A 21,469-nucleotide genomic window follows, 5' to 3' on the forward strand; every position below is an offset into this window, starting at 1 on the left:
CACCATGGATGGTGAGACAAATGGCATAGGTTTTGGCAGAGGAGAAACTGCAGGGGAACAGCAACAGCGCTGCGTGTGATGAATGCAAGGTGGAACGGGAAAGGTTGTTCTTCGACCTTGGATGTTGTTGAATCGCAGCTCCTATCATCACAGAGCATTGGCTAAGAGTTGTAGCCCGACAACAGTTGGGGACCCAAGGTTGTAGGAACCTGGTCTAGATGTTTTCCAGCTCCAACTCTGACCAGCCCCAATCAGTATGGCCAGCACTTAGGAATGATGAGAGTTGTAATCTAAAGATATCTGGTGAGTCAACATGGAAGATGGAACAGTGCTGTGGAGCCTTCCCATTGGTCAATGTTGCTTTTTTTTTTGGCAGCAGTCAGTTACTGTACCAGTCCCTTATTTCATGGACTGGTGCTCTGGTCAGAGCCTTTGCTGGTGTCATCAGTTTCTCATTAGTGGAGACAGTGGAAACAATATTGCACAGCCTGTATCTATAACTCCAGGAATGCGTAACTGGATTACAGCAAAGAGGGATCCCAAGAGATGAAGGAGATTAAGGGGGAAAGAGAAAGGACAGGTCAATGGAGATGGGGGAGAAGATTGAAATGTGCAAGGAAGTCTCCAGAGCTAATTGGGGTCACCTACACTAGTTGAAAAAATGCATGCTGGTTCAGCTGTCAGTCAATGTAAAGCCATCAGGAGTGGCCTGTTCATCATGTCAATGTGTGCTTATAAACAAGCTGTGCAAAGCAACCACATTACTTGGGGGGGGGGGAAATCACCCCACCCACGCCTCTGATGTTCCTTCTTGGCACCATGTAGTCCGACAACACTTGGGGACCCAAGGTTGTAGGACCCTGATCTAGATGTTTATTTAGGTATTATATCCTGTTTATTTGACTTCAGAACGTTTTATATATTTCGTGCATTGATGAAACCCCCATCTACCCAAATAATATAATAATGACACACCACTCGCTTTCGCTGTCCTTGTCTTCATTTGCCCACCCAGCCTTGAAATCCAATCAGCTGTGGCGATTTTATTGGACAAGCATCCATGACGTGCCCAAGTCCAAAGAAGAACTGTGTCCTCGGGGACCAAATGGTGTGGATCATCACTGCAGGATTGAAGGGCGATGCGAGCAAATGTGGGTACAATGGTCTTCCAAGAGGAATAGCCCACGGGATGTGTAAGTTACAAATGGGAAAAGGTGGAACCCTCTCGCCAAACAATTAAGACATAGGCTTATGGAAAGGATGCTGATGATGAACTGATATAGAAGCATCTCATAGAATCGTAGAATCATAGAGAATCATAGCACAAAGGTGAAAATAAGAAGAAACACCAACAAAAGATGAGTGGATAGTGAAACTACTGGAGTATGTGGAACTGGATAAAATGACAGGAAGAATCCGAGAACAGCGGGACCAGAAATTCATCAAAGACTGGACTAAATTTACGAATTATTTGAAAGACAAGCATATTCAACTGAATTCGTTGATAGGATTACAAGAAGCTTTGTAGATAAATGAAGAAATATTGTTGTAATTATGTATTTTATAGTAATTAATTTGAATATGATAGTTTAAGCAATGATAGATTAAAGAAGTATAGATTAGAGAGGTAGAAGTATGAAAACCATGTGGAGGGTTTGAGGGAAGTCATGGCTTTGAAAGCCAAAGTGTTAAAAGTATGGATGTTAATGTGAAAATTTTCTTTTTCCTTTTGTAATGTTTGCATATAAAATTAATTTAAAAAATGATATTTTTTTTAAAAAAGAATCGTAGAGTTGGAAGGGACCCCAAGGGCCATCTAATTAAACTCCCTGCAATGCAAGTACCGGTACTTTACAACGTACAAGAGGATAGGTGTTTACCCCAAGGAATGTACAGACTAAGATACGATACAGGTGATGGGGGCAAGAATTTACATTTATTCAAGTTATCTGAGTTGCAGCAGTAAGATTTGGCAGGATTCAACACTTTCAAAATGGCAGTCTTAAGGTGACATTAGTTGACATTATTGCTCTCAGTGATTTTGCAGTGGTAAAGGTAAAAGGTAAAGGAGCCCTGGACAGTTAAGTCCGGTCAAAGGTGACTATGGGGTTGCGGCGCTCATCTCGCTTTCAGGCCGAGGGAGTCGGCGTTTGTCCACAGACAGTTTTCCGGGTCATGTGGCCAGCATGGCTAAACCGCTTCTGGTGCGATGGAACACCGTGACGTAAACCAGAGCGCACGGAAATGCCGTTTACCTTTCCACCACAGTGGTACCTATTTATCTACTACTGGTGTGCTTTCAGACTGCTAGGTTGGCAGGAGCTGGGACAGAGCAACTGGAGCTCACCCCGTTGTGGGGATTTGAACTGCCATCCTTCTGATCAGCAAGCCCAAGAGGTTCAGTGGTTTAGACCACAGCGCCACCTGCTCCCAGGTTTTTGCAGTAGTAATCACTTGTACATGGACATTGTAAATGTTTTTTTTTTTTTAAAACAGTTATAAAAAGGGGAGCCTGACCATTTTACCTCTGACCAAGGACTTTGTAACTGACTTCAACACAAACAAACGCCATTCCAAAACTGGCTGTAGGAAACCCAGCCTCTGGAATGTGGTTGTGTGTGTGTGAACCATCCCAAGTGAGACATATAGGAAAGAATTTTCAGGTTTCCGTTTGTGTCGCCTGAACAGCCTTGACTCCTTTTTAGGTCATTCTTAAAGCTGCAGGGCATCAGGAGTCAGGGATTGGCAAATATGCCAATTTTGGACTCTCCCTTTTCTAAGCTTAAATTCCTCTCTCCAGGTCACTTTGCTTCTTCAAAATGTCCCCCTGAAAATCCATCAGCATGTTAGTGCAAACTTCTAATATACCTATGTTTCTATGCAATTTTGCCTAACATTCACCTTGTTGCAGAGCATTTTTCACCAATACCTTGTCACGTGCATTCATTTGCATGTTTAACCCCAGTATGTGCAATTTTGTGTACATTATTTGGTTCAGTGAATGCATTGGCAAATTTGGGGAAGCGCCGGTTTTAAAGGTCGGGTATCTTTCAGTTCATGCCTTGCTTCAGAAAGTGAAAATCAGGTGGGTTCACTTTTAAATGTGAACTGCGTCCAATTTCACTGCATCCACCCTGCTTAGGAATACAGATCTCTTTGCTCTGAAGGTGGAGAGGAGCTTGAGGAATTTGCCAGAGCAACAGAAATCCACAGAAAAGCCATAGAGCATTCACTGCGATATGAAATTATCAATAATGCAGTGATTTTTCACTTTGGGTTAAATTCACTCTCAGTGTTGCCCATCTGAATTCAGGGAAATGTTGCTGTGGTGCGTTTGATTCCTGGGCTGTTACAAGCGGCTTGTGGGAGCTTATTATGGGACGTGGGTTGTTTTGTTTTTTTAAGTTGTAAGAACAGAAGAAGGGACCCACAACAAAATAGCCACTGTTCTTGTTGACCAGAAATGCCCTCATCCATTATTCCATTTCCCCTTTGCCCCATTTCCCTCCCTGTCCCTGCTCTGGTTTCCATTTTAAGGGACATCTACCTAATTCAAAGTTCCTGGAAGAATATGCAGGTCAGAAGACAGTTATTCTATGTAAAAAAAATAAAAAAAATGCACTTCTCCAAATTTTGTGACCCAGTTTTCCAAACAAATAATGCATACAAAAATGAGCCATGGCTTATTGAGAGGGTGAGAGGGGGGGGGGTGGATGAGGCAGCCCCAAGGTTGGTATGGAGCCAATCCGGTATTCCAGCCACTGTATTTGCACTGCATGATCTCATGGCCATCTTACACTTGGCAAGCCACAGAAACATGGTTGGGGGCAGGGCCAGTGCTAGGTTTTTTTTGTGCACTTAGGCGAGATCACCTTCTGCCCCCCCGCCAATCCCTAGCACCGGCCCTGCGGAGAAGCCTGATTTCGGGCTGCTCCCCCCTCCCCGTCACTCTGCTGCTGGCGGAGGGAGCGGAGAAGCCTGATTTTGGGCTGCTCCCTCCTCCCCGTCACTCTACCGCCGGCAGAGCAAAACCTGGTGGCGTCGGGGGGCTGGGGGCAGGCTGGCCAGCACCCCCTCCATTTTGGCGCCCTATTTTTTATTAAAGATTTCTTGGTTTACAAAAGTATGTGCAATGTCTCTTTTTTCAAGTTACATTTTCTACAGATCAGTTTCATTTGTTGAGACATTAGTGTTACATTGGGAAGAAAAGGGGGAAAGAGGTGGAGGGGGGAATGGTGAGTGGGGGTGGGGCCAGGTGGCGATGTTTCTATCTTACTTAATGTACATGTGTGGTTTTGTGTCGGCGTCGCTTGTGCAGGTTCTCTTTGCTATTCGCTTGTGTTCCTTTGGTGGTGAAAGAGGTTGGGCGTGGTTGTTTGTCTGTGATTATCTGTGGTGAACTTTGTTTTCATGTGTGTGGGGGGTGTTTTTGATTCAGCTTAGCCATATTCCTGCTTGGCAGGGGGTTGGACTGGATGGCCCTTGTGGCCTCTTCCAACTCTATGATTCTATATTGATTCGTATGCTGTTGGTGGATTCTTGTCGTTGTCTTGTTGGGCTGCGTATGGGATGAAAGGGAGCCATACCGGGGTGAAGGTGTCTTGAGAGCCAGTGTGGTGTAGTGGTTAAGAGCGGTGGACTCGTAATCTGGTGAACTGGGTTCGCTTCCCCGCTCCTCCACATGCAGCTGCTGGGTGACCTTGGGCTAGTCACACTTCTCTGAAGTCTCTCAGCCTCACTCACCTCACAAAGTGTTTGTTGTGGGGGAAGAAGGGAAAGGAGAATATTAGCCGCTTTGAGACTCTTTCGGGTAGTGATAAAGCGGGATATCAAATCCAAACTCTTCTTCCCATTGTTCAGTCCCAGCTCCTGCCCACCTAGCAGTTCAAAAGCACGTCAAAAGTGCAAGTAGATAAATAGGTACCCCTCTGGTGGGAAGGTAAATGACGTTTCCGTGCGCCAGAAGTGGCATAGTCATGCTGGCCACATGACTCGGAAGCTGTCTGCGGACAAACGCCAGCTCCCTCGGCCTATAGAGCGAAATGAGTGCACAACTCCGGAGTCGTCCGTGACTGGACCTAACAGTCAGGGGTCCCTTTACCTTTAACACCCATCTCAGCTGCCTTCCGTACCTATTTGTGTTTTATGAAACTGGGACCGTGGGCTATGCACTAATGTCATCGCAAAAGCTATGCATCAAATGCGTAGGGTGAAAATCTGTTTATAATCTTGGTCTCGTAAATGCTAAGGACCTTTGCCTTAGCAGACAAAGTACCTGTTACTTCTTTATGTTCCTGAGTAGTCCAAAGGCAGATTAACTGTGAGTTGAAGTCTTCCCCTGAACAAGAACACCCCAGCTTTAAAAGTTTCTTCTGTTGAGCTGGAATGTGGATCCAGCTGCATCTTATGTGCTTTTTAAAAAAGCAGACATTATGGAAGCTAAACAGGATATGCATCTATTATTTTATTTTTATTTTTTAAAAAAACTGAAGCCAGCTGAATTTGAATGGATTTTGTGTTCCAAGAGCTTGCTTTTGTTTCTGCCTTGATCCACTCTGTTGAGAAAGTAATGTCAGCATTTCAAAAAGTAGGAAAGGAAAACCCCTTCGAAACGTTTTGCAAAAGTGTTCAAGCGACCCATGAAGAGTCGCGGCAGTCAAATTGCTTGGGTCATGGTACGTCAAAACAGAAACATTTTGCATGCTTTTGTGGGGTTGGTGGGGGGTTGTTCTTAAAATAAATCTCAGCTTTGCCATCCTAGGAAACTTATTTTGTAAATTAAGTCAAGTCAGCCCATTGCCCTGCCCAGCTCTCTCTACTTTTTGGCACTGCTAGTCAGCTTGGTGTGGTTGAACGCCACCCCAGTCTATGAGCAATGTGAAATTCCAGGGGTCCGTGCTTCTTTTTGGAAATGGGAAACAGTGGAGACTGTGGTGTCCTTATGATATATGGTTTATTTACCCATATATAAAACCTGAGCCTACAATGGAGGCATTAACACCCCCAAAAGGACTTGCTTCTCCCATAACTGCAACCTCAAATTCAAGCAGGAATCAAGCATTTTTCTTCTTCTTCTAGGTCACATTTCAGCCCCCAAACTTTCACTCAATCTCTGGCTTTTCCTTCCACAGCTGTGTGGTGGATTAGAACCCAGATCTTTTTTCTGAACCATGCCTAGTGCACTATGTCCTGTAAACTCTTTCTCCTCCATTAAAAATGCTGACATTTCCTGGACACTGGGGTTGTGGGTTGCGGTTGTGGGTTTGCCGGCAAGATGTGTCAGTGGACCAGCAGCAAGAGGGCAGGGCAAGTCACAAGGCCATTGACACCCCAAAGGCAGTGGAAAGCAGCTGCTATGATTTACAAACAGGTGAACAACTCTAGGTGCAAAGCATCCCAAAGGCCAGCCAAACTAATTTTCTTTTGCACCAGAGGCAACTAGCTGCCTGTTGGTAGGGCCATCCTACAATCTAATCAACATTTGCCCCTCGTGTATACATGCCATGGTACAATGTCTGTTGAATGAAATCCAATCCAGGCAGCCAGAAACATAGACTTAAGCAAAGGAGATGAAGCTGTGAGAGTTGATGTCAACATGCAGGGAATCTGGGGATCATTTCTCATGCTTCCCGGTATCCCTGGGCAACAGTGTACTTTGGGAACCATAGGAAATTCCTTTTCCCCATGGCTCCCAGCATCTCTAGTCGCTGCTGTGTCCACAGTTGTGCTTATGGTCCACCAGAGGTGCTGCCACAACAGGGGACCTTCATGCTGCCACTTCATCTTGGGAGCTAAAGGGGGATGGAAGAGTCCCTCCCTTGTGGGCCTCTAGGATAGCGGGGGAATGATCCACTCCAGAACCAGACCCCCAATATTAAAGGGGAAGGCTTCAAAACGGGGGACTGCCGAAATCAGGAGGGGAAAGGGTTACGGCGGTGGGGTGTGGCAGGGACAGAGAAGAAAGAACAAGGAGTGGGGTGGCAGGGAAAAATTTATACGGAGGAAGGAGCTGGAGAGGAAGAAAAATGGGGAGAACAGCTGTTCTAAGGACTGACAGAGGAAACAGAAAGGTCATCGAATACAAAGAAGGGCTTTGTTTAATCGGGAAGAGACTCCCTGAAAAACACAAACAGGGGGAGGGGAGAAAAAGCTGACAGGGCTGTGGAACTGGCCTGCATCCTGAATTGGTGTGGTATAGCCTTTGCCTCTCCACAACTCTCAGGAGAAGGAGTCGTGGCTCAGCGGTAGAGCCTCTATTTTGCACACTGAAGGTTCCAGGTTCGATTCCCAGCATCTCCTGGGAGAGGGCTGGGAGAGACTCCATGGAGAGTCGCTGCCAGTCAGTGTAGAGGTCCTCTGTGGGCCAGACCGGTGCAGCGCGACAACAGAAACTGCTTCTGCATTTGCCCAGACATCGGAAATCGCTTGGTTCATGGGCGGCCCATGGGCTGGTTAAATGGCCTATGTGGGCCGCTTCCAGCCCATGGGCCTTAGGTTGCCGACCGCTGGTGTAGACAGTATTGAGTTAGTGGGGCCCAGTTGGTCAGGCTCAACCTAAGGCTGTTTCCTATCATTCACAGGTGAAGACCCGAGTGGAAAGCAGACAGGTTGGGTCAAATCTCCATGGCCATTATGAGTGACTCAATCCAAAGTTGAAAGCAACAATGCTTCCGAATGCCAGTTGATGGAAACCACAGAAGGAGAGAGGGCTCTTGTGCTGATGGTCTCCTTGCTGGTTTCCCACAGGGATCTGGCCGGGCCCCTGTGAGAACAGGATGCTGGACTAGATGGGCCATTGGCCTGATCCAGAAGGCTCTTTTTATGTTCTTAGATTCTTGCTATATCTGGTGTTATGTTGCAGTTGGTTTTCTTGTATTAGGAAGGACTTGATCCAAATAACTGTACGGCGATATAGTCTGAACGTCTGCACTGTCTAGTCCAGCATCCTGTTCTCACAGTGGCCAACCAGATGCCTGGGGAAAACCAGCAATCAGGATTTGAGCACAAAAAGCCCTCTGTCCTTCTGTGGTTTCCAGCAACTGCTTTTCAGAAGCATTTACTGCCTCCGACCGTTGGGGCAGAGCAAAACCATCATGGCCAACAGCCATAGGTAGCCCTCTCCTTTGCAATTTTGTCCAATCGTCTTTTAAAGCCCTCCAGGTTGGTGGCCATCAGTGCGTCCTGTGGAAGTGAGTTCCACAGTTCAACTATGTGCTGTGTAAAGAAGTACAGGAGCATTGTGAGATCTTGCAATCGCAGCGGGGAGCTTTGGGCTGGGATCATGCTAGTTAGTCCCAGGTTGGTCCGTGCTGTTTTAGGTTCTGCTGAGATCTCATCAAGCTGTTTCTTGGAGGTTTCCTCCTCACGCAAGATGGAATGGGCTAGGGTTTTCCTTTTTTTAAAAAAAGGAATGAACTATGCAGCTAGGTCTCTTGTCTCTTTAGCAGGAGTGTCAAGAGAGATGTTTACATTCATTCTGTTGAGCATGGCTGACCCAACTTCAGTCCAGGCCATTTCTCTGGTCATGGCACCAGCTTGGTGAGACTGAAAAAAAAGGAGAAAGGCTTGAAGTGGTGCCAGTAAGTTGATGGTTCCTTATCACCTTGCTCTGAAGCACACACCATACCTTCTGCCTTGAGTGATGCTTTTCAACACGCCATGTCCCTCTTCCTTCTAAACGCCCCGGAGCAGTTAATATATCATGGCACAGATAGAGGCAGCCAGTGTGTGGCCCCAGGTTTGAGGGTAAAATCATACAGTCGTACTTCAGAAGCCGAATGCAATCCCTTCCAGAAGTCCGTTCAACTTCCAAAACGTTCGGAAACCAAAGCGCAGCTTCTGATTGGCTTCAGGAAGCTCCTGCAGCCAATCGGAAGCCCCTTTGGATGGTCGGCTTCCAAAAGAACATTCAAAAACCGGAACACGCACTTCCGGTTTTCGATCGACCGGGAGCCTGTTTGTTCGGGAGCCAAGTCGCTCAGGATCCAAGGTACGACTGTATAATCATAGACTTGCAGAGCCGGATCGTCTTGTTCAACCCCCTGCAATGCAGGAATCTCAAGGATCCATGACAGATGGCTGTCCAAACTCTGCTGGAAAAGCTCCCATGAAAGAGATCTCACCATCTCCCGAGGGAGTCTATTCCAATGACTGACAGCTCTTTGTGTCAGAAACTTCTTCCTGATCTTTAGTCGGAATCTCCTTTCTTGTGACTCCTTTAAAGCCGTCCAAATTGCTTTTCACTATTGCCTCCCCCAGCAGTGAGTTCCATAGTTTGACTTAACACTGCACGGATAAGTACATCTTTTTATCAGGGATCTTGTAGCCGGGGCGGAGGAAGGGGGGGCAGTGGGGGGGCAGGTCGCCCCGGGTGTTGACAAAATCCCGGGCGGCACTCACCGTGGGGCCTGCAGTGTGCCCGAGCCACGTGTCTCTCCTGGGAGTGACGTGGTGGCTTGGGTGTCCACAGGCTCCACGCTGCCCCAAACGGTCTGCCCGCTGCCTCCCCCTCAGCTGTTGGGCGGCTGAGTGGAAGGAGGCAGGCAGACTCTGGAGGCCCCATGGAGAGTCCTGCCCTGGGTCGCCCCACCTCTGCGGGCAGCTGCCCCACTCCTGGGCACAGGACATGCTCGCCGACCCAAGCGCCCGATCGGCTTGCTCCACCGCTGCTTGTAGCAGGGGATCTCCTCCATCAGCTGGCATTTAAACTGGGGGAACTCCATTTCAACTCCTCTCCATCTATGAAATAGATAAGCAACCCAATGTTCTCTCATCTCATCCAACGTATGGTCACTGAATGCTGCCGAAGCTGAAATTTCAATGGAAGTTTGGGAGGACATTTCCCGAGAAGACCTTTTAAGATTCACAGGGTGTCACCATGTGTGTGTGTGTGTGTGGATTCTGCACATCTTTGCTGGGAAATGCCCAAAAAACCTCAATGCAGGCCTCCTAATCCTCCCATTCAAGACCAATAGCAATGGTTTCCCAAAGGCACATGGTGCATCAGCTTTGAGAAGTGGAGTTACACATGGGTTTGGTCAGTGCCTGGGAGCCTGACAGTACAAGGCTCTATGTGTCTACTCCAAAGTAAGCTTCATTGAGTTCACTGGGACTTGCTCCCAGGTATAGGATTGCAAGCCTAAGCTATTCTACAATTAGAAAAGTAAGAAATAATAATAATAACAATAATAATAATAATTTATTATTATTATTATTATTATTATTATTATTATTATTATTATTATTATTATTATTATTAATACCCCACCCATCTGGCTGGGTTTCACCAGCCAATCTGGGTGGCTCCCAACAGAATACTAAAAACACGATAAAACATCAAACATTAAAAACTTCCCTGCGCAGTTGCCTACAGATGTCTTCTAAAAGTCAGCTACAGTCAAAACTCGTTCTGCATCCACCTCCGCTTGCGTCTGCTTCAGTGAACGTTTGCGGCAAACCCAGAAGTACCGGAACATGTTGTTTCTGGGTTCGCTGCTCGCACATGGGCAGAAGCACTAAATCACGCCACGCATGTTCACAGATGTGGCGCTTCGACGTGCGTCATTTTTGGCTTGTGGATGGGCATCCGGAACAGATCCTGTCTGCAAAATGAGGTTTGACTGTAGTTGTTTATCTCCTTGACATCTGATGGGAGGGCATTTCATAGGGCGGGTGCCACTACCAAGAAGGCCCTCTGCCTGGTTCCCTGCAACCTCACTTCTCACAGGAAGGGAACCGCCAGAAGGCCCTCGGAGCTGGACCTCAGTGTCTGGGCTGAACGATGGGGGTGGAGACACTCCTTCAGGTCTACAGGGCTGAGGCCATTTAGGGGTCTAAAGGTCAGCACCAACACTTTGAATTGTTCTCAGAAACATACATATACATGTAAGACCTTGTGCTAGAGTTGTCATCAACTTTTCTCCTTAACATAATTTTTGAGATGATTTCAGAGGGTTCTGCTCCAGCTATGTGAGGAACTTGAAGGAAAGAATTTGGCTAAAGCTAGCACAGCTTCATAGAGTTTCATACATATTTTGGCATGAGGAAAAATACAATTCAGTTCTCATCCAAAGGCAATTCTATCCAATTTGTACATTCCAAAACAATGTGAGAAAGAACACCATCCATTGGAATTCATACTTGACTGAATTTTGCAATGCAGTTCTCTCACCAAAGAATGGTTGCAAAAAAATAAATTGACAGTTTGTGTGCCACTTAATAACTATTCCCTAAGTGGTGTTTATTTTTTTAAGGGAAAGTGTGCTTGAAAAACAAAGATATTTGTAAAAATATTTATGTACCATAAATGTATGATATTAGGGGAAATGCTGCCAAAAAAGTCTCTGTCAATCGTTACTGCATGCAAACATGTATTGATTAGGAGAAATGAGCACAAAAATGATGGTGAAATTTTCATGAGGATCATGAGGATTTTGAAATGTGTGTGTGTGTATCTGGGAGACCAGGACTCAACCATAAAACTCATTGGGTGACCTTCGGTCAGTCACTGCCCCTCAGTCTAACCTACCTTAAAGGGTCGTTGTGGGGAATAAATGAGGCAGGGGAGAACCATGAACGCCACCTCAAGCTCCTTGGAGAAACAGGAGGGATATACATGCAACAAGCAACAACAGCAACAATATACCCAAACTTGGTGCAGAAATGTGGGGAACTGAATTTAAGGCTGGGGAAACGAGAAATGGAGGGGACCAAAATTTGCAGATGCTTCCACCCCTAGTTGGGATCGGAAGCTAGTCTTAACATTTTAAACAGACTGCCATGTCTGTTTGCAGCTCTTTAGCATAAGTAAAGCCACTTACCTTGGAAATTGCATAACCCAAATTTTAGAAAGACCTCAGTCCCCATAGAGCACTATGGACTCCTACAACCCTTATGGTTGATAACAGGTGGAAAATGTGAAACGGACCATTCCGTTTCCTTTTTTGAGGGGCAGCAATTAAACTTCTTTTTGTTTGTTTTTAATTTGCTGCCCCTCCTTGTTCACCAGAGGGGAGAACAAATAGCCCCTCGAGCATGTCAAGAGACTCAGTTAGTTCAGAGAGAAAGGCAGAGAAAGAGGGGTGGAGGGGTGGGGGAGAGAGATTCAGAAGCCTGGTAAGAGCTTTCTCTCAGGTCCGTTTCCTGCCTCCCTCACTATCTGGAGAGCGGAGGGGAAGATCTTAGCAGCTCTGCAGACAAACCCTCTTGACGGCTCTTGCAGTGAGAATGCCTTTAAAAAGCACTTGGGAACAAGAGCACAGCAGAGTTTGAGAAGGGAGGCAGAGAAGTTGCCTGGGCGGGGGAAACTGGTGGAGGAAGGAGGGAGAGGGGGGGAACAAATTGGCAAGCAACTAGTGGTGCCTTGCATCCGTACAAGAGGCAGCATCAATTGTCAATGTTCCTTTCCTCCCTTTGTACAACACCCCTTTCCCTCCTACAGACCACCCAAAGCCCTATAAATAACCGGAGCGCTCTCTTCCTCCCTCAGACTTCTCTCTCTCTTCAGCGAGGAAGCCTGCCGAGAGGGCGAGCGAGAAGGCAAGGGAGCGAGGAAGAGGGAACAGGGCAGAGATGGCCAGCGAATTCAAGAAGAAGAAGTTCTGGAGGGCGGTGGTGGCCGAGTTCTTCGCCATGAGCCTCTTCATCTTCATCAGCATCGGCGCGGCGCTGGGCTTCAACTTCCCCCTCGCCGGCGCCAACGAGACCATGACGCGGGTCCAAGACAACGTGAAAGTCTCCCTGGCTTTCGGGATCTCTATCGCCACCATGGCCCAGAGCGTGGGGCACATCAGCGGCGCTCACCTGAACCCGGCCGTGACCCTGGGCCTCCTGCTCAGCTGCCAGATCAGCATCTTGAGGGCCGTCATGTACATTATCGCCCAGTGCTTGGGGGCAGTGGTGGCCACAGCTATCCTTTCCGGGATCACGTCCGGGCTGTCAAACAACTCGTTGGGGCTCAATGCGGTAAGGTGACCCACCCCGGGCTCCCCCCTCTGCTCCTCTTCCTCTGTTCCACCCTGTGGAACACCCTTCCACCAGATGTCAAGGAAATAAGCAGCTGTCCTATTTTTAAGAGACATCTGAAGGCAGCCCTGTTTAGGGAAGTTTTTAATAGTTAATGCTGTATTGTTTTAACATTCTGTTGGAAGCTGCCCAGAGTGGCTGGGGAAACTCAGCCAGGTGGGCGGGGTACAAATAAATAATAATAATAATAATAATAATAATAATAATAATAATAATAATAATTACTGTGTCTGTCTGCGTGCCAAGGCTGCAGAAAACCACAAAAGGAGATTTGCTCTAGTCAACTGCCTTGGGGGCAGGTTATAAAGTCGTAGCAGAAATTGATAACTGAACAGGTGACGTGTAGGGAGAAGGGATGGCATTTTGAAAAGAGAGTTGGAAATGTTATTGTACTGGGAACAGGAAAGGAAGGAGGAAAATAGGAGGAACATTGGAGGGGTGGGGGTGGGAAGTTGGCTTTTAAAATTGCATAAAATTTGGTCACAGTTTGTTCAAAAAACGATGGAGAATCAATTTTTAAAACCGGCAAAAAAAAAATAATCAAAAAATCAAGAAAACCAATAGCCTCGAAAGACCAGTTGTTTGGCCACTGATTTCCAGAGCCACTTGTTAAAAGGGCGTGGAGGTGGCTGGCTCTCTTTCCAGGGATGTTGGAGTGGTAAGGTGGCAAAGCGAGCAGATGTGCCGGAAGGCGGCCAACTTTTATTTTCTTTGTTCCAGCAGGGCCCTTTCGCTTCTACCCTCTCTGCAACAGGAGGGGGTTCGGCAGGTGCTGTGCGTTTTGGCTAGATGCAAAGGGAGGCCAATGGGTTTTGCAGAAGGCAGGCATATGGGGAGAGGCAGCTGGCAAAGTCTCTCTTTTACAGGAAAGTTCCAAGCTTGGCAATTCTGCTGGCTGTCTCTGTGGCTGGTCACACTAGGTGGGAATTTCCACACACACAGCTGTGAATGGCCAAAGAGCCTTGCCAGAAGAAAGTTGACAATCCCATTAAGATTTTCCTTCCTTCTTTCTTTCTTTCTTTCTTTCTTTCTTTCTTTCTTTCTTTCTTTCTTTCTTTCCTTCCTTCCTTCCTTCCTTCCTTCCTTCCTTCCTTCCTTCCACACACAAACACACACACAAACACTAGCTATGGAGACAAATGTTGTAACAGGAGTGGTAGATGGGATGGATGCAGAATGAGAGACCCCCTTGAAGGTGTTCAGGATTTCCATGGTTTTTTCTTGCAAATAGCTTCCGGGCAGGTAGAAATTCAGCTGGCGGTAACCAATTCCCCACCTCAGCATTTCATTCCAGGGGAAAACAGCACCTGTTGATTTTCTGCCTGTCAGCTGCTATTCTGAAAAGCACAGGGACTGGGGGGGGCACTTGCTTGTTTCAGTCTGGCTGATACCTCTGAGGCGTCGCTTCATGTGGGCTTTGACCGAATGGATTTACTGGCGAAAAGCGCTAACTCCGGGAGAGCTAAGGATTCAACCCTAATCTTTGCCACCACATGCATATCTTGTAACCGTCAGCAACTGTGTATTTCTTATCCTCTTCTCTGGTTGTTTACTAGGCTGGAGGCCTTCAGAGTCACCCAAGCCATTGTAGGGCTGCCCAGTGTCAAGATTGAATATCTTTAAGAGTGGCCCTGAAAGGAGAATTTTGCCAGAGGTCCTATGCTGCCAAGTTTCCACAAGTGGGCGCTGCAACAGAAAGTTGCAGTATATCCCTAACCCCTAACAGGAATGCTCCTAATCAGAGTCCCAGTCATGCCTTTCCATTGTTAGGGGCTAAAGCCAATTCACTCTACCTTCTTGGCTCCCTGTCGTCCTTTTCCAACTCAGCAGTTCTTGACTTCTGGTGATCCATGTCAAATCTTCATTAACCTTGCTTTTGTTGTGGGGAGAGAGTTGGTTTCTTTCCATGTTTTTTTATTTTATTCTTTAAAAGATCACCTGCCCTTTTGCAAACCTGGAGGTTCCTCTGAGCATGCCGCTACCTCCGCCTTCTCTCTGGTTTGGCTCCAGTTTTGTTGGCGCTCAGAACAGGTGATCAGTATTGGAGGCAGCGGTGGGTTTGGTCCTGGGGTGCATGCCTACGTAATACCTGTACTCCACACCTGCAGAGGGATTTGAACGCTGAGCCCAGGTATCTCCTGCTCCTTGCTGATTGAAGGAGAACAACAGGAACAATGGCATTTGTTAGAGGCAATCTGACTAGTCATGCTTTACCCCTTGCGTGTGGGAAGAAGGGATAACTGCTACAGTTGTCTCTTGAGAGCTGACCCATCTCTGGAAGTTGTTGTTGTTGTTCAGTCGTGTCCGACTCTTCGTGACCCCATGGACCAGAGCACGCCAGGCACGCCTATCCTTCACTGCCTCTCGCAGTTTGGCCACACTCATGCCAGTCGCTTCGAGAACACTGTCCAACCATCTCATCCTCTGTCGTCCCCTTCTCCTTGTGCCCTCCATCTTTCCCAACATCAGGGTCTTTTCCAGGGAGTCTTCCCTTCTCATGAGGTGGCCAAAGTACTGGAGCCTCAACGTCTTTGTCCATGGAGTTTTCTTGGCAGGGATACTGGAGTGGCTTGCCAGTTCCTTCTCCAGGTGGATCACGTTTGGTCCAAACTCTCCACTATGACCTGTCCATCTTGACCTGTCCATAGCTTCCCTGAGTAATTCAAGCCCCTTCGCCACGACAAGGCAGTGAAGTAGATAGGGATTATCTCCTAGGGAAACTGACGCCCTCTAGACATTGCCGGATTACAACTCCCATCATCTCTGACCATTGACCATGCTGGCTGGGACTGGTGGCAGTTACAGTCCAACAATATCTGCAGGGTCACAGGTTCCTATACCCGCCCTGGATTCGAGGACAGCCGTCTCCAATCTGGCATCCTCCACTGTTGTTGGACACCCCCAGCCACCATGGTCAATAGACACACTCAGATCAATATTGGACCACAACTTCCATAGTCAATAGACAAGGACCATAGGAGTTGTAATCCAATGTCAATCTGAGTGCACCAGGCTGGGGGGTGGGGGGAGACTGTTCTAGGACCAGAAATCCAGAGAGTTAAGAGCTGCTTCTTGCATAAATACTTGTGGTAGGCGTGGGGTGGAAGGCAGCATTCAACCACCACTGGGGGACAGCTGGGAGAGAGGGGGGGATCCCTCCCATGTCCCGAAACTGCTTTTTCCAGGGGCACAGAGTCATAGCATGTTCTCTGCATCTCCACCAAGGGCCAAAAAGCAGCTGGGGGAGGGGTGAATCTTAAGCTGTAAAAGGACAAGGGGGAGGGTTAAAGACCCTCTCCCTAGTCACTCAGCCACCTTTCACTGAGCTGCAGCTTGCCTTGGAATGTTGTGTGTTAAAAGAGAGAGAGAGACCTACGGAGAGTATCGCGCAACTCCACTTAACTATGTCCTTTGGAGCCTTAGAGAGCTCTCCAGAAAATTGCAGCGCCTGATCGCCCCGGCCGTCGCCTCCCTCCCACCAGCTGGCTTTCGTCCAGCGCACCAGCGGAGCAGTACTGCTTCAGACCTTTTAAACATTTACTCTGCCTTAAACAAGCCCCCTCCTTCTCCGCGGCTACTGCAGGCGGGCTCGTAGATTTCGAGTGAGGGCTGTCGGAAATTGTGGTGGGGCGTGAGGGTGTGCAGAAGGAAGGGGTCTGCTTGTAGGATGGACTACAACTAAGTATGTACATTCCCCATAGCTCCTTAGGGAGGAAGGTGGGATATACAGGTGAAACACGGAAAATTAGGATATCGTGGAAAGGTTCATTTCTTTCAGTAATTCAACTTAAAAGGTGAAACTAATGTATGAGATAGACTCATGACATGCAAAGCGAGATATGTCAAGCCTTTATTTGTTATAATTGTGATGATTATGGCGTACAGCTGATGATAACCCCAAATTAACAATTTCAACTTTGGGGTTTTCATCAGCTGCGCGCCATAATCATCACAATTGTAACAAGCAAAGGCTTGACATATCTCGCTTTGCATGTCATGAGTCTATCTCATATATTAAACTCCAGTAGCTAATGAAAACAATTGCTTACATAAATGGACTTTTCCACGATATTCTAATTTTTCGAGTTTCACCTGTAAATGCAAATAACAATAATGACGATCAGAATTTCAATTTCAGTTCCATTCATTGTTTCTAGTCTTGAGTTTGGTTTATCACTTTTTTATATTGCTTTGTTCTTTTTTCAAAACAAAAACCAAAGCGCTCACAGAAATTTGCCAGCGTTTTAGTGTGCGTTTCTCCCAATCTACACATTTTTGCAGCCCCCTAAGTTTAATGCATTTTTGTATGTGATTTTCACCAAATACACACATCTTCATGAACATGTCTCTCTAATAAGTGCATATTTTTGCTGTTGGGAGAATTGCATTGCAAAATTCAGAGCAGGGGAAATTTAGGAGGATAGCTGCGTCTCATTTTGGGCGTTGCTTTTGGAAAGTACGAATTTAAGTACCACACTGAATTTCTTCCCCATCCTCATCTCCTTTTTAAATTTTTTTTTAAAAGGAGTGTTAATTGCTTCCACACAATTAATGTAAAGTGCAGTTTGACCCCGAGACCCTGTAAAACATCCACCCATCAGTTAGAATTGGCAACACCGAGACTTTTATCCATCTGCTGCTTTTATCCGTGCTTTGTTGTCAGTTTTCTAAAAGTAGTTTTCTCTTGGGTTGCAAGCCAAGTTGGAAAAACAACGGGCCGGCCAGCAAATTGTATAAGTAAATCAGTAGATAAATTAATGGAACAACCGCCTGACTCAATAGAAAGTAACCACAAATGTCCATGATGAATCAGAGAGAGAGTTCCAGCCAACGCCTAGGAACATAGGAAGCTACGTTATAATGAGTCAGCTCAGTAGTGTCTACACTGACTGGCAGGAGCTCTCTGGGATTTAAGATAGGGAGCCCCCCCACCCAGCCCCACCTTGAAATACCAGGAACTGAACCCAGAACCTTCTACTTGCAAACCACAGAGCCACAGCCTGCGGTGAGCCAGACTGGTGAGATCAGAAAAGCTTCTGGTCTTCTCAACACTTGTTTTGCTTTCCTCTATAATTTCTTATAACTTAAATTGGTCAAGCAACATCAATAGTATTATTAAAAAGGTCCACCAGAGGCTGTATTTCCTGCATCAACTAAGAAAATTTAAATTGCCCCAGGAAGTGTTGATCCAGTTCTACAGAGGCATCATTGAAACTGTTCTCTGTAATTCTATAACAGCTTGGTACGGTACAGCCTCCAAGAGAGACAAGAAAAGGCGCCAACGAGCTGTAAGAATTGCAGAAAGGGTAATTGGTGTTAGCTTGCCTTCAATAGAGACAATTTATGCTACCCGAGTTAGGAAGAGAGCAGAGAGAATTGTAGCAGATCCTTTACATCCCAGTCATCGTCTGCTTGATTTACTTCCATCTGAACGTCGCTACAGGACTTCATATACAAAATCGGCCAGGCACAAGAATAGTTTTTTCCCTTGTGCCATTAAATTGTTAAATTCATAGTTGTATAGCTTAAGGGGAGGTAAAATATGGGTGGGGTTTCTTTGCTTCTTTGTATTGTGAGAGGAACAGTGTCTGTATGTTTACATTGCAATGTAGCCGAAACAAATTCCAAGTATGTTGGAAAATGTACTTGGCCAATAATAAATTATTCTTATTCTTATTCAAAATTGCACAGGCTTTTATCCTAAGGAGGAAATTACAGTGGTACCTCGGGTTAAGAACTTAATTCGTTCCGGAGGTCCGTTCTTAACCTGAAACTGTTCTTAACCTGAAGCACCACTTTAGCTAATGGGGCCTCCCGCTGCCGCTGCGCCCCCAGAGCACGATTTCTGTTCTTATCCTGAAGCAAAGTTCTTAACCTGAAGCGTTATTTCTGGGTTAGCGGAGTCTGTAACTTGAAGCGCCTGTAACCTGAAGCGTCTGTAACCCGAGGTACCACTGTAATCTTCACTGATAATTCTTTTGCTTTGGGCGCAACGAGGGTTTGGCTCTAAGGCAGGCATAGGCAAACTCAGCCCTCCAGATGTTTTGGGACTACAACTCCCATCATCCCTGACCACTGGTCCTGTTAGCTAGGGATCATGGGATCTGTAGTCCCCAAACATCTGGAGGGCCGAGTTCACCTATGCCTGCTCTAAGGCCTGCCTTAACAGCTGCAGCTTAGAGATCTTCTTCATCAGCCCTAGACTCTCAATAAGACCTCTGGTGCTGGCGAATGACTTTCCAGGGTGTCAACTTGACTGAAATATTGGGGGGGGGGCAGGTAAACCTCACTCCACATAATCGATCCCATGACACCATTTGAATGGCAATGCCCATCTTTGGGAGGGTGGGGTGGTGAAGAGACCTCAGCCCCTAGGAGTTGGCTCCTACGAGTCTTCCCAGCACCCAAACAACAGCTTGGGACCACAACATGGGTTAATGGGTTATAGTGTCATATCCCCGCTGGGTCCCAATCCAGTTTACATCTCACCTTGAGCTCAAGGTGGTGTGCATGGTTCTGCCTCCTCCTCCTTGCTGAATCCCCACAACAACCTTGTGAGGTAGGCCAGGTCCCAGTCCGATACTCTAACCACTGCACTACACTGCTGGCCTACATATGAAAGCCTGCTTACTTTGATGCAGAGCCAGCTGAAATGACAGGCTGACATCCCGTCAAGAATAATGAAGGCCTGGCCCATAGCCAACTGCAGCAGAGCTCCAGTTCTGCCGTGTAGGGTGGGGTGAATCTGTCAACTGGACTTCCTCTCCCATCACCCTTGACCATTGAACATGTTGGCAGGGGCTGATGGGAACTGTAGTTAGGGACGGGCAAATCTTTGGTTTCTCCTTTTCCCTGTCTTCAGTTCTCCATATTCCAACGTCAATTTGCAATATTTCATTTTAAGTCCCTGTGAAAATTCAGAAGCATTTTAGTACAGAGCTTTCCTGGTTATATACTGTGTGCAATTCATTTTTGCAAAGCAATTTCCCCCGACATTTCCCCTATTCTGTGCATTTTTTAAATGCCTGCTCTCCCCCAGCATATTCACCTTTGTACACATTACTTTCCGGGGGTGCAGGTGAGTGGGTGTTGCCTTGCAAAATTCGGTGAAGCCTGAATTGCGAAAAGTGCCAATTTAGGTAAGTAAAGGGTAAAGGGACCCCTGACCATTAGGTCCAGTCACGGACAACTCTCACGTTACTGGCCGAGGGAGCTGGGGTACAGCTTCCGGGTCATGTGGCCAGCATGACTAAGCTGCTTCTGGCGAATCAGAGCAGTGCACAAAAACACCGTTTACCTTCCCGCCGGAGTGGTACCTATTTATCTACTTGCACTTTGATGTGCTTTCGAACTGCTAGGTTGGCAGGAGCAGGGACTGAGCAACGGGAGCTCACCCCATCACAGGGATTCGAACTGCCGACCTTCTGATTGGCAAGCCCTAGGCTCTGTGGTTTAACCCACAGTGCCACCCGCGTCCCTCCAATTTAGGTAGGTTAGACTTTAAATGTGATCCAAATCCAATCCCCTCCCCTCGCCTTCCCTCCTGCCACCCCCATTAACCTGAAACAGCTCAGGGTCGGTCTCTAAAACGGAAGGCTTGCTCATTCTCTCCGAAACCACCTCTCTAGAACTGGCCCACGCAGCAGGAAAAAAAAAGTAAAGACCGTGCTGGTCCCAATGCCAAGGGATGTCGTGTCCTCCAGAAAACAGTTGGAGGAGCTGACAAGAGCTATTAAGGATGTGTGGTCTGGTTTCCTAGGGAGCACGGCTTCCCCGGAGTCGTCATAAAAAAAAAAAACTCTGGTGATCTGGGATTCCTCAGCTTGGAGACAGCTTTTTCCTTTCAGAATAATCATTATTTGCACCAGCCACTAGTCACAGCAATAAAATATAACACAATGTAATGAAGATAGAGCTAAAAACTTAGCTATACAAAATACATTCTAGAGCAGGCATAGGCAAACTCGTCCCTCAAGATGTTTTGATACTACAATTCCCATCATCCCTGACCACTGGTCCTGTTAGCTAGGAATGATGGGAGTTGTAGTCCCAAAACATCTGGAGGGCCGAGTTTGCCTATGCTTGTTTACATCAATAATCAAATAATAGATATTATTCTAATTGCCCCTGCTGAAAAGTTTGCAGTTTTTTTGCTGTCTTGATGTGCCAGAAGAAAGGATACAGTAGCAATGGTTGAGTGACCAGGTATGGATAGTCATGGAGGGGTAATAACTTCACTCCTCAAATCTTTATAAAGAATGCAAACTAGAAGCCTGATTCAATACTGATTCAATACTGCCATCTCCACGTGGACATAACCGTTTTCCCCAGCGGATTTTTTTTTTTAAAATTGACTCTCAAGCACAGCTAAAGGCAGTATCTTAAATCTCACATAAGTGAAAGCGAATCTGTATTTTGGAATTGTTAAATTTTGCAAAAAGGGTGC

The 21,469-nt window shown here is 46.7% G+C and overlaps 1 protein-coding gene across 1 annotated transcript in view; it reads left to right on the forward strand.

The window, feature by feature from the left end:
- The first annotated feature begins 12,344 nt into the window (after positions 1–12,344).
- Positions 12,345–21,469, forward strand: part of AQP1 (aquaporin 1 (Colton blood group)) — a 35,312-nt gene continuing 26,187 nt past the window's right edge. The window contains exon 1 of the mRNA XM_033165181.1: positions 12,345–12,963. Within this exon, the coding sequence (XP_033021072.1) occupies positions 12,571–12,963 (393 nt within the window). The 5' untranslated portion in view covers positions 12,345–12,570. The remainder of the gene's footprint in view (positions 12,964–21,469) is intronic.

This window comes from Lacerta agilis, chromosome 12 (genome assembly GCF_009819535.1).
Source record: "Lacerta agilis isolate rLacAgi1 chromosome 12, rLacAgi1.pri, whole genome shotgun sequence".
NCBI lineage: Eukaryota > Metazoa > Chordata > Lepidosauria > Squamata > Lacertidae > Lacerta > Lacerta agilis.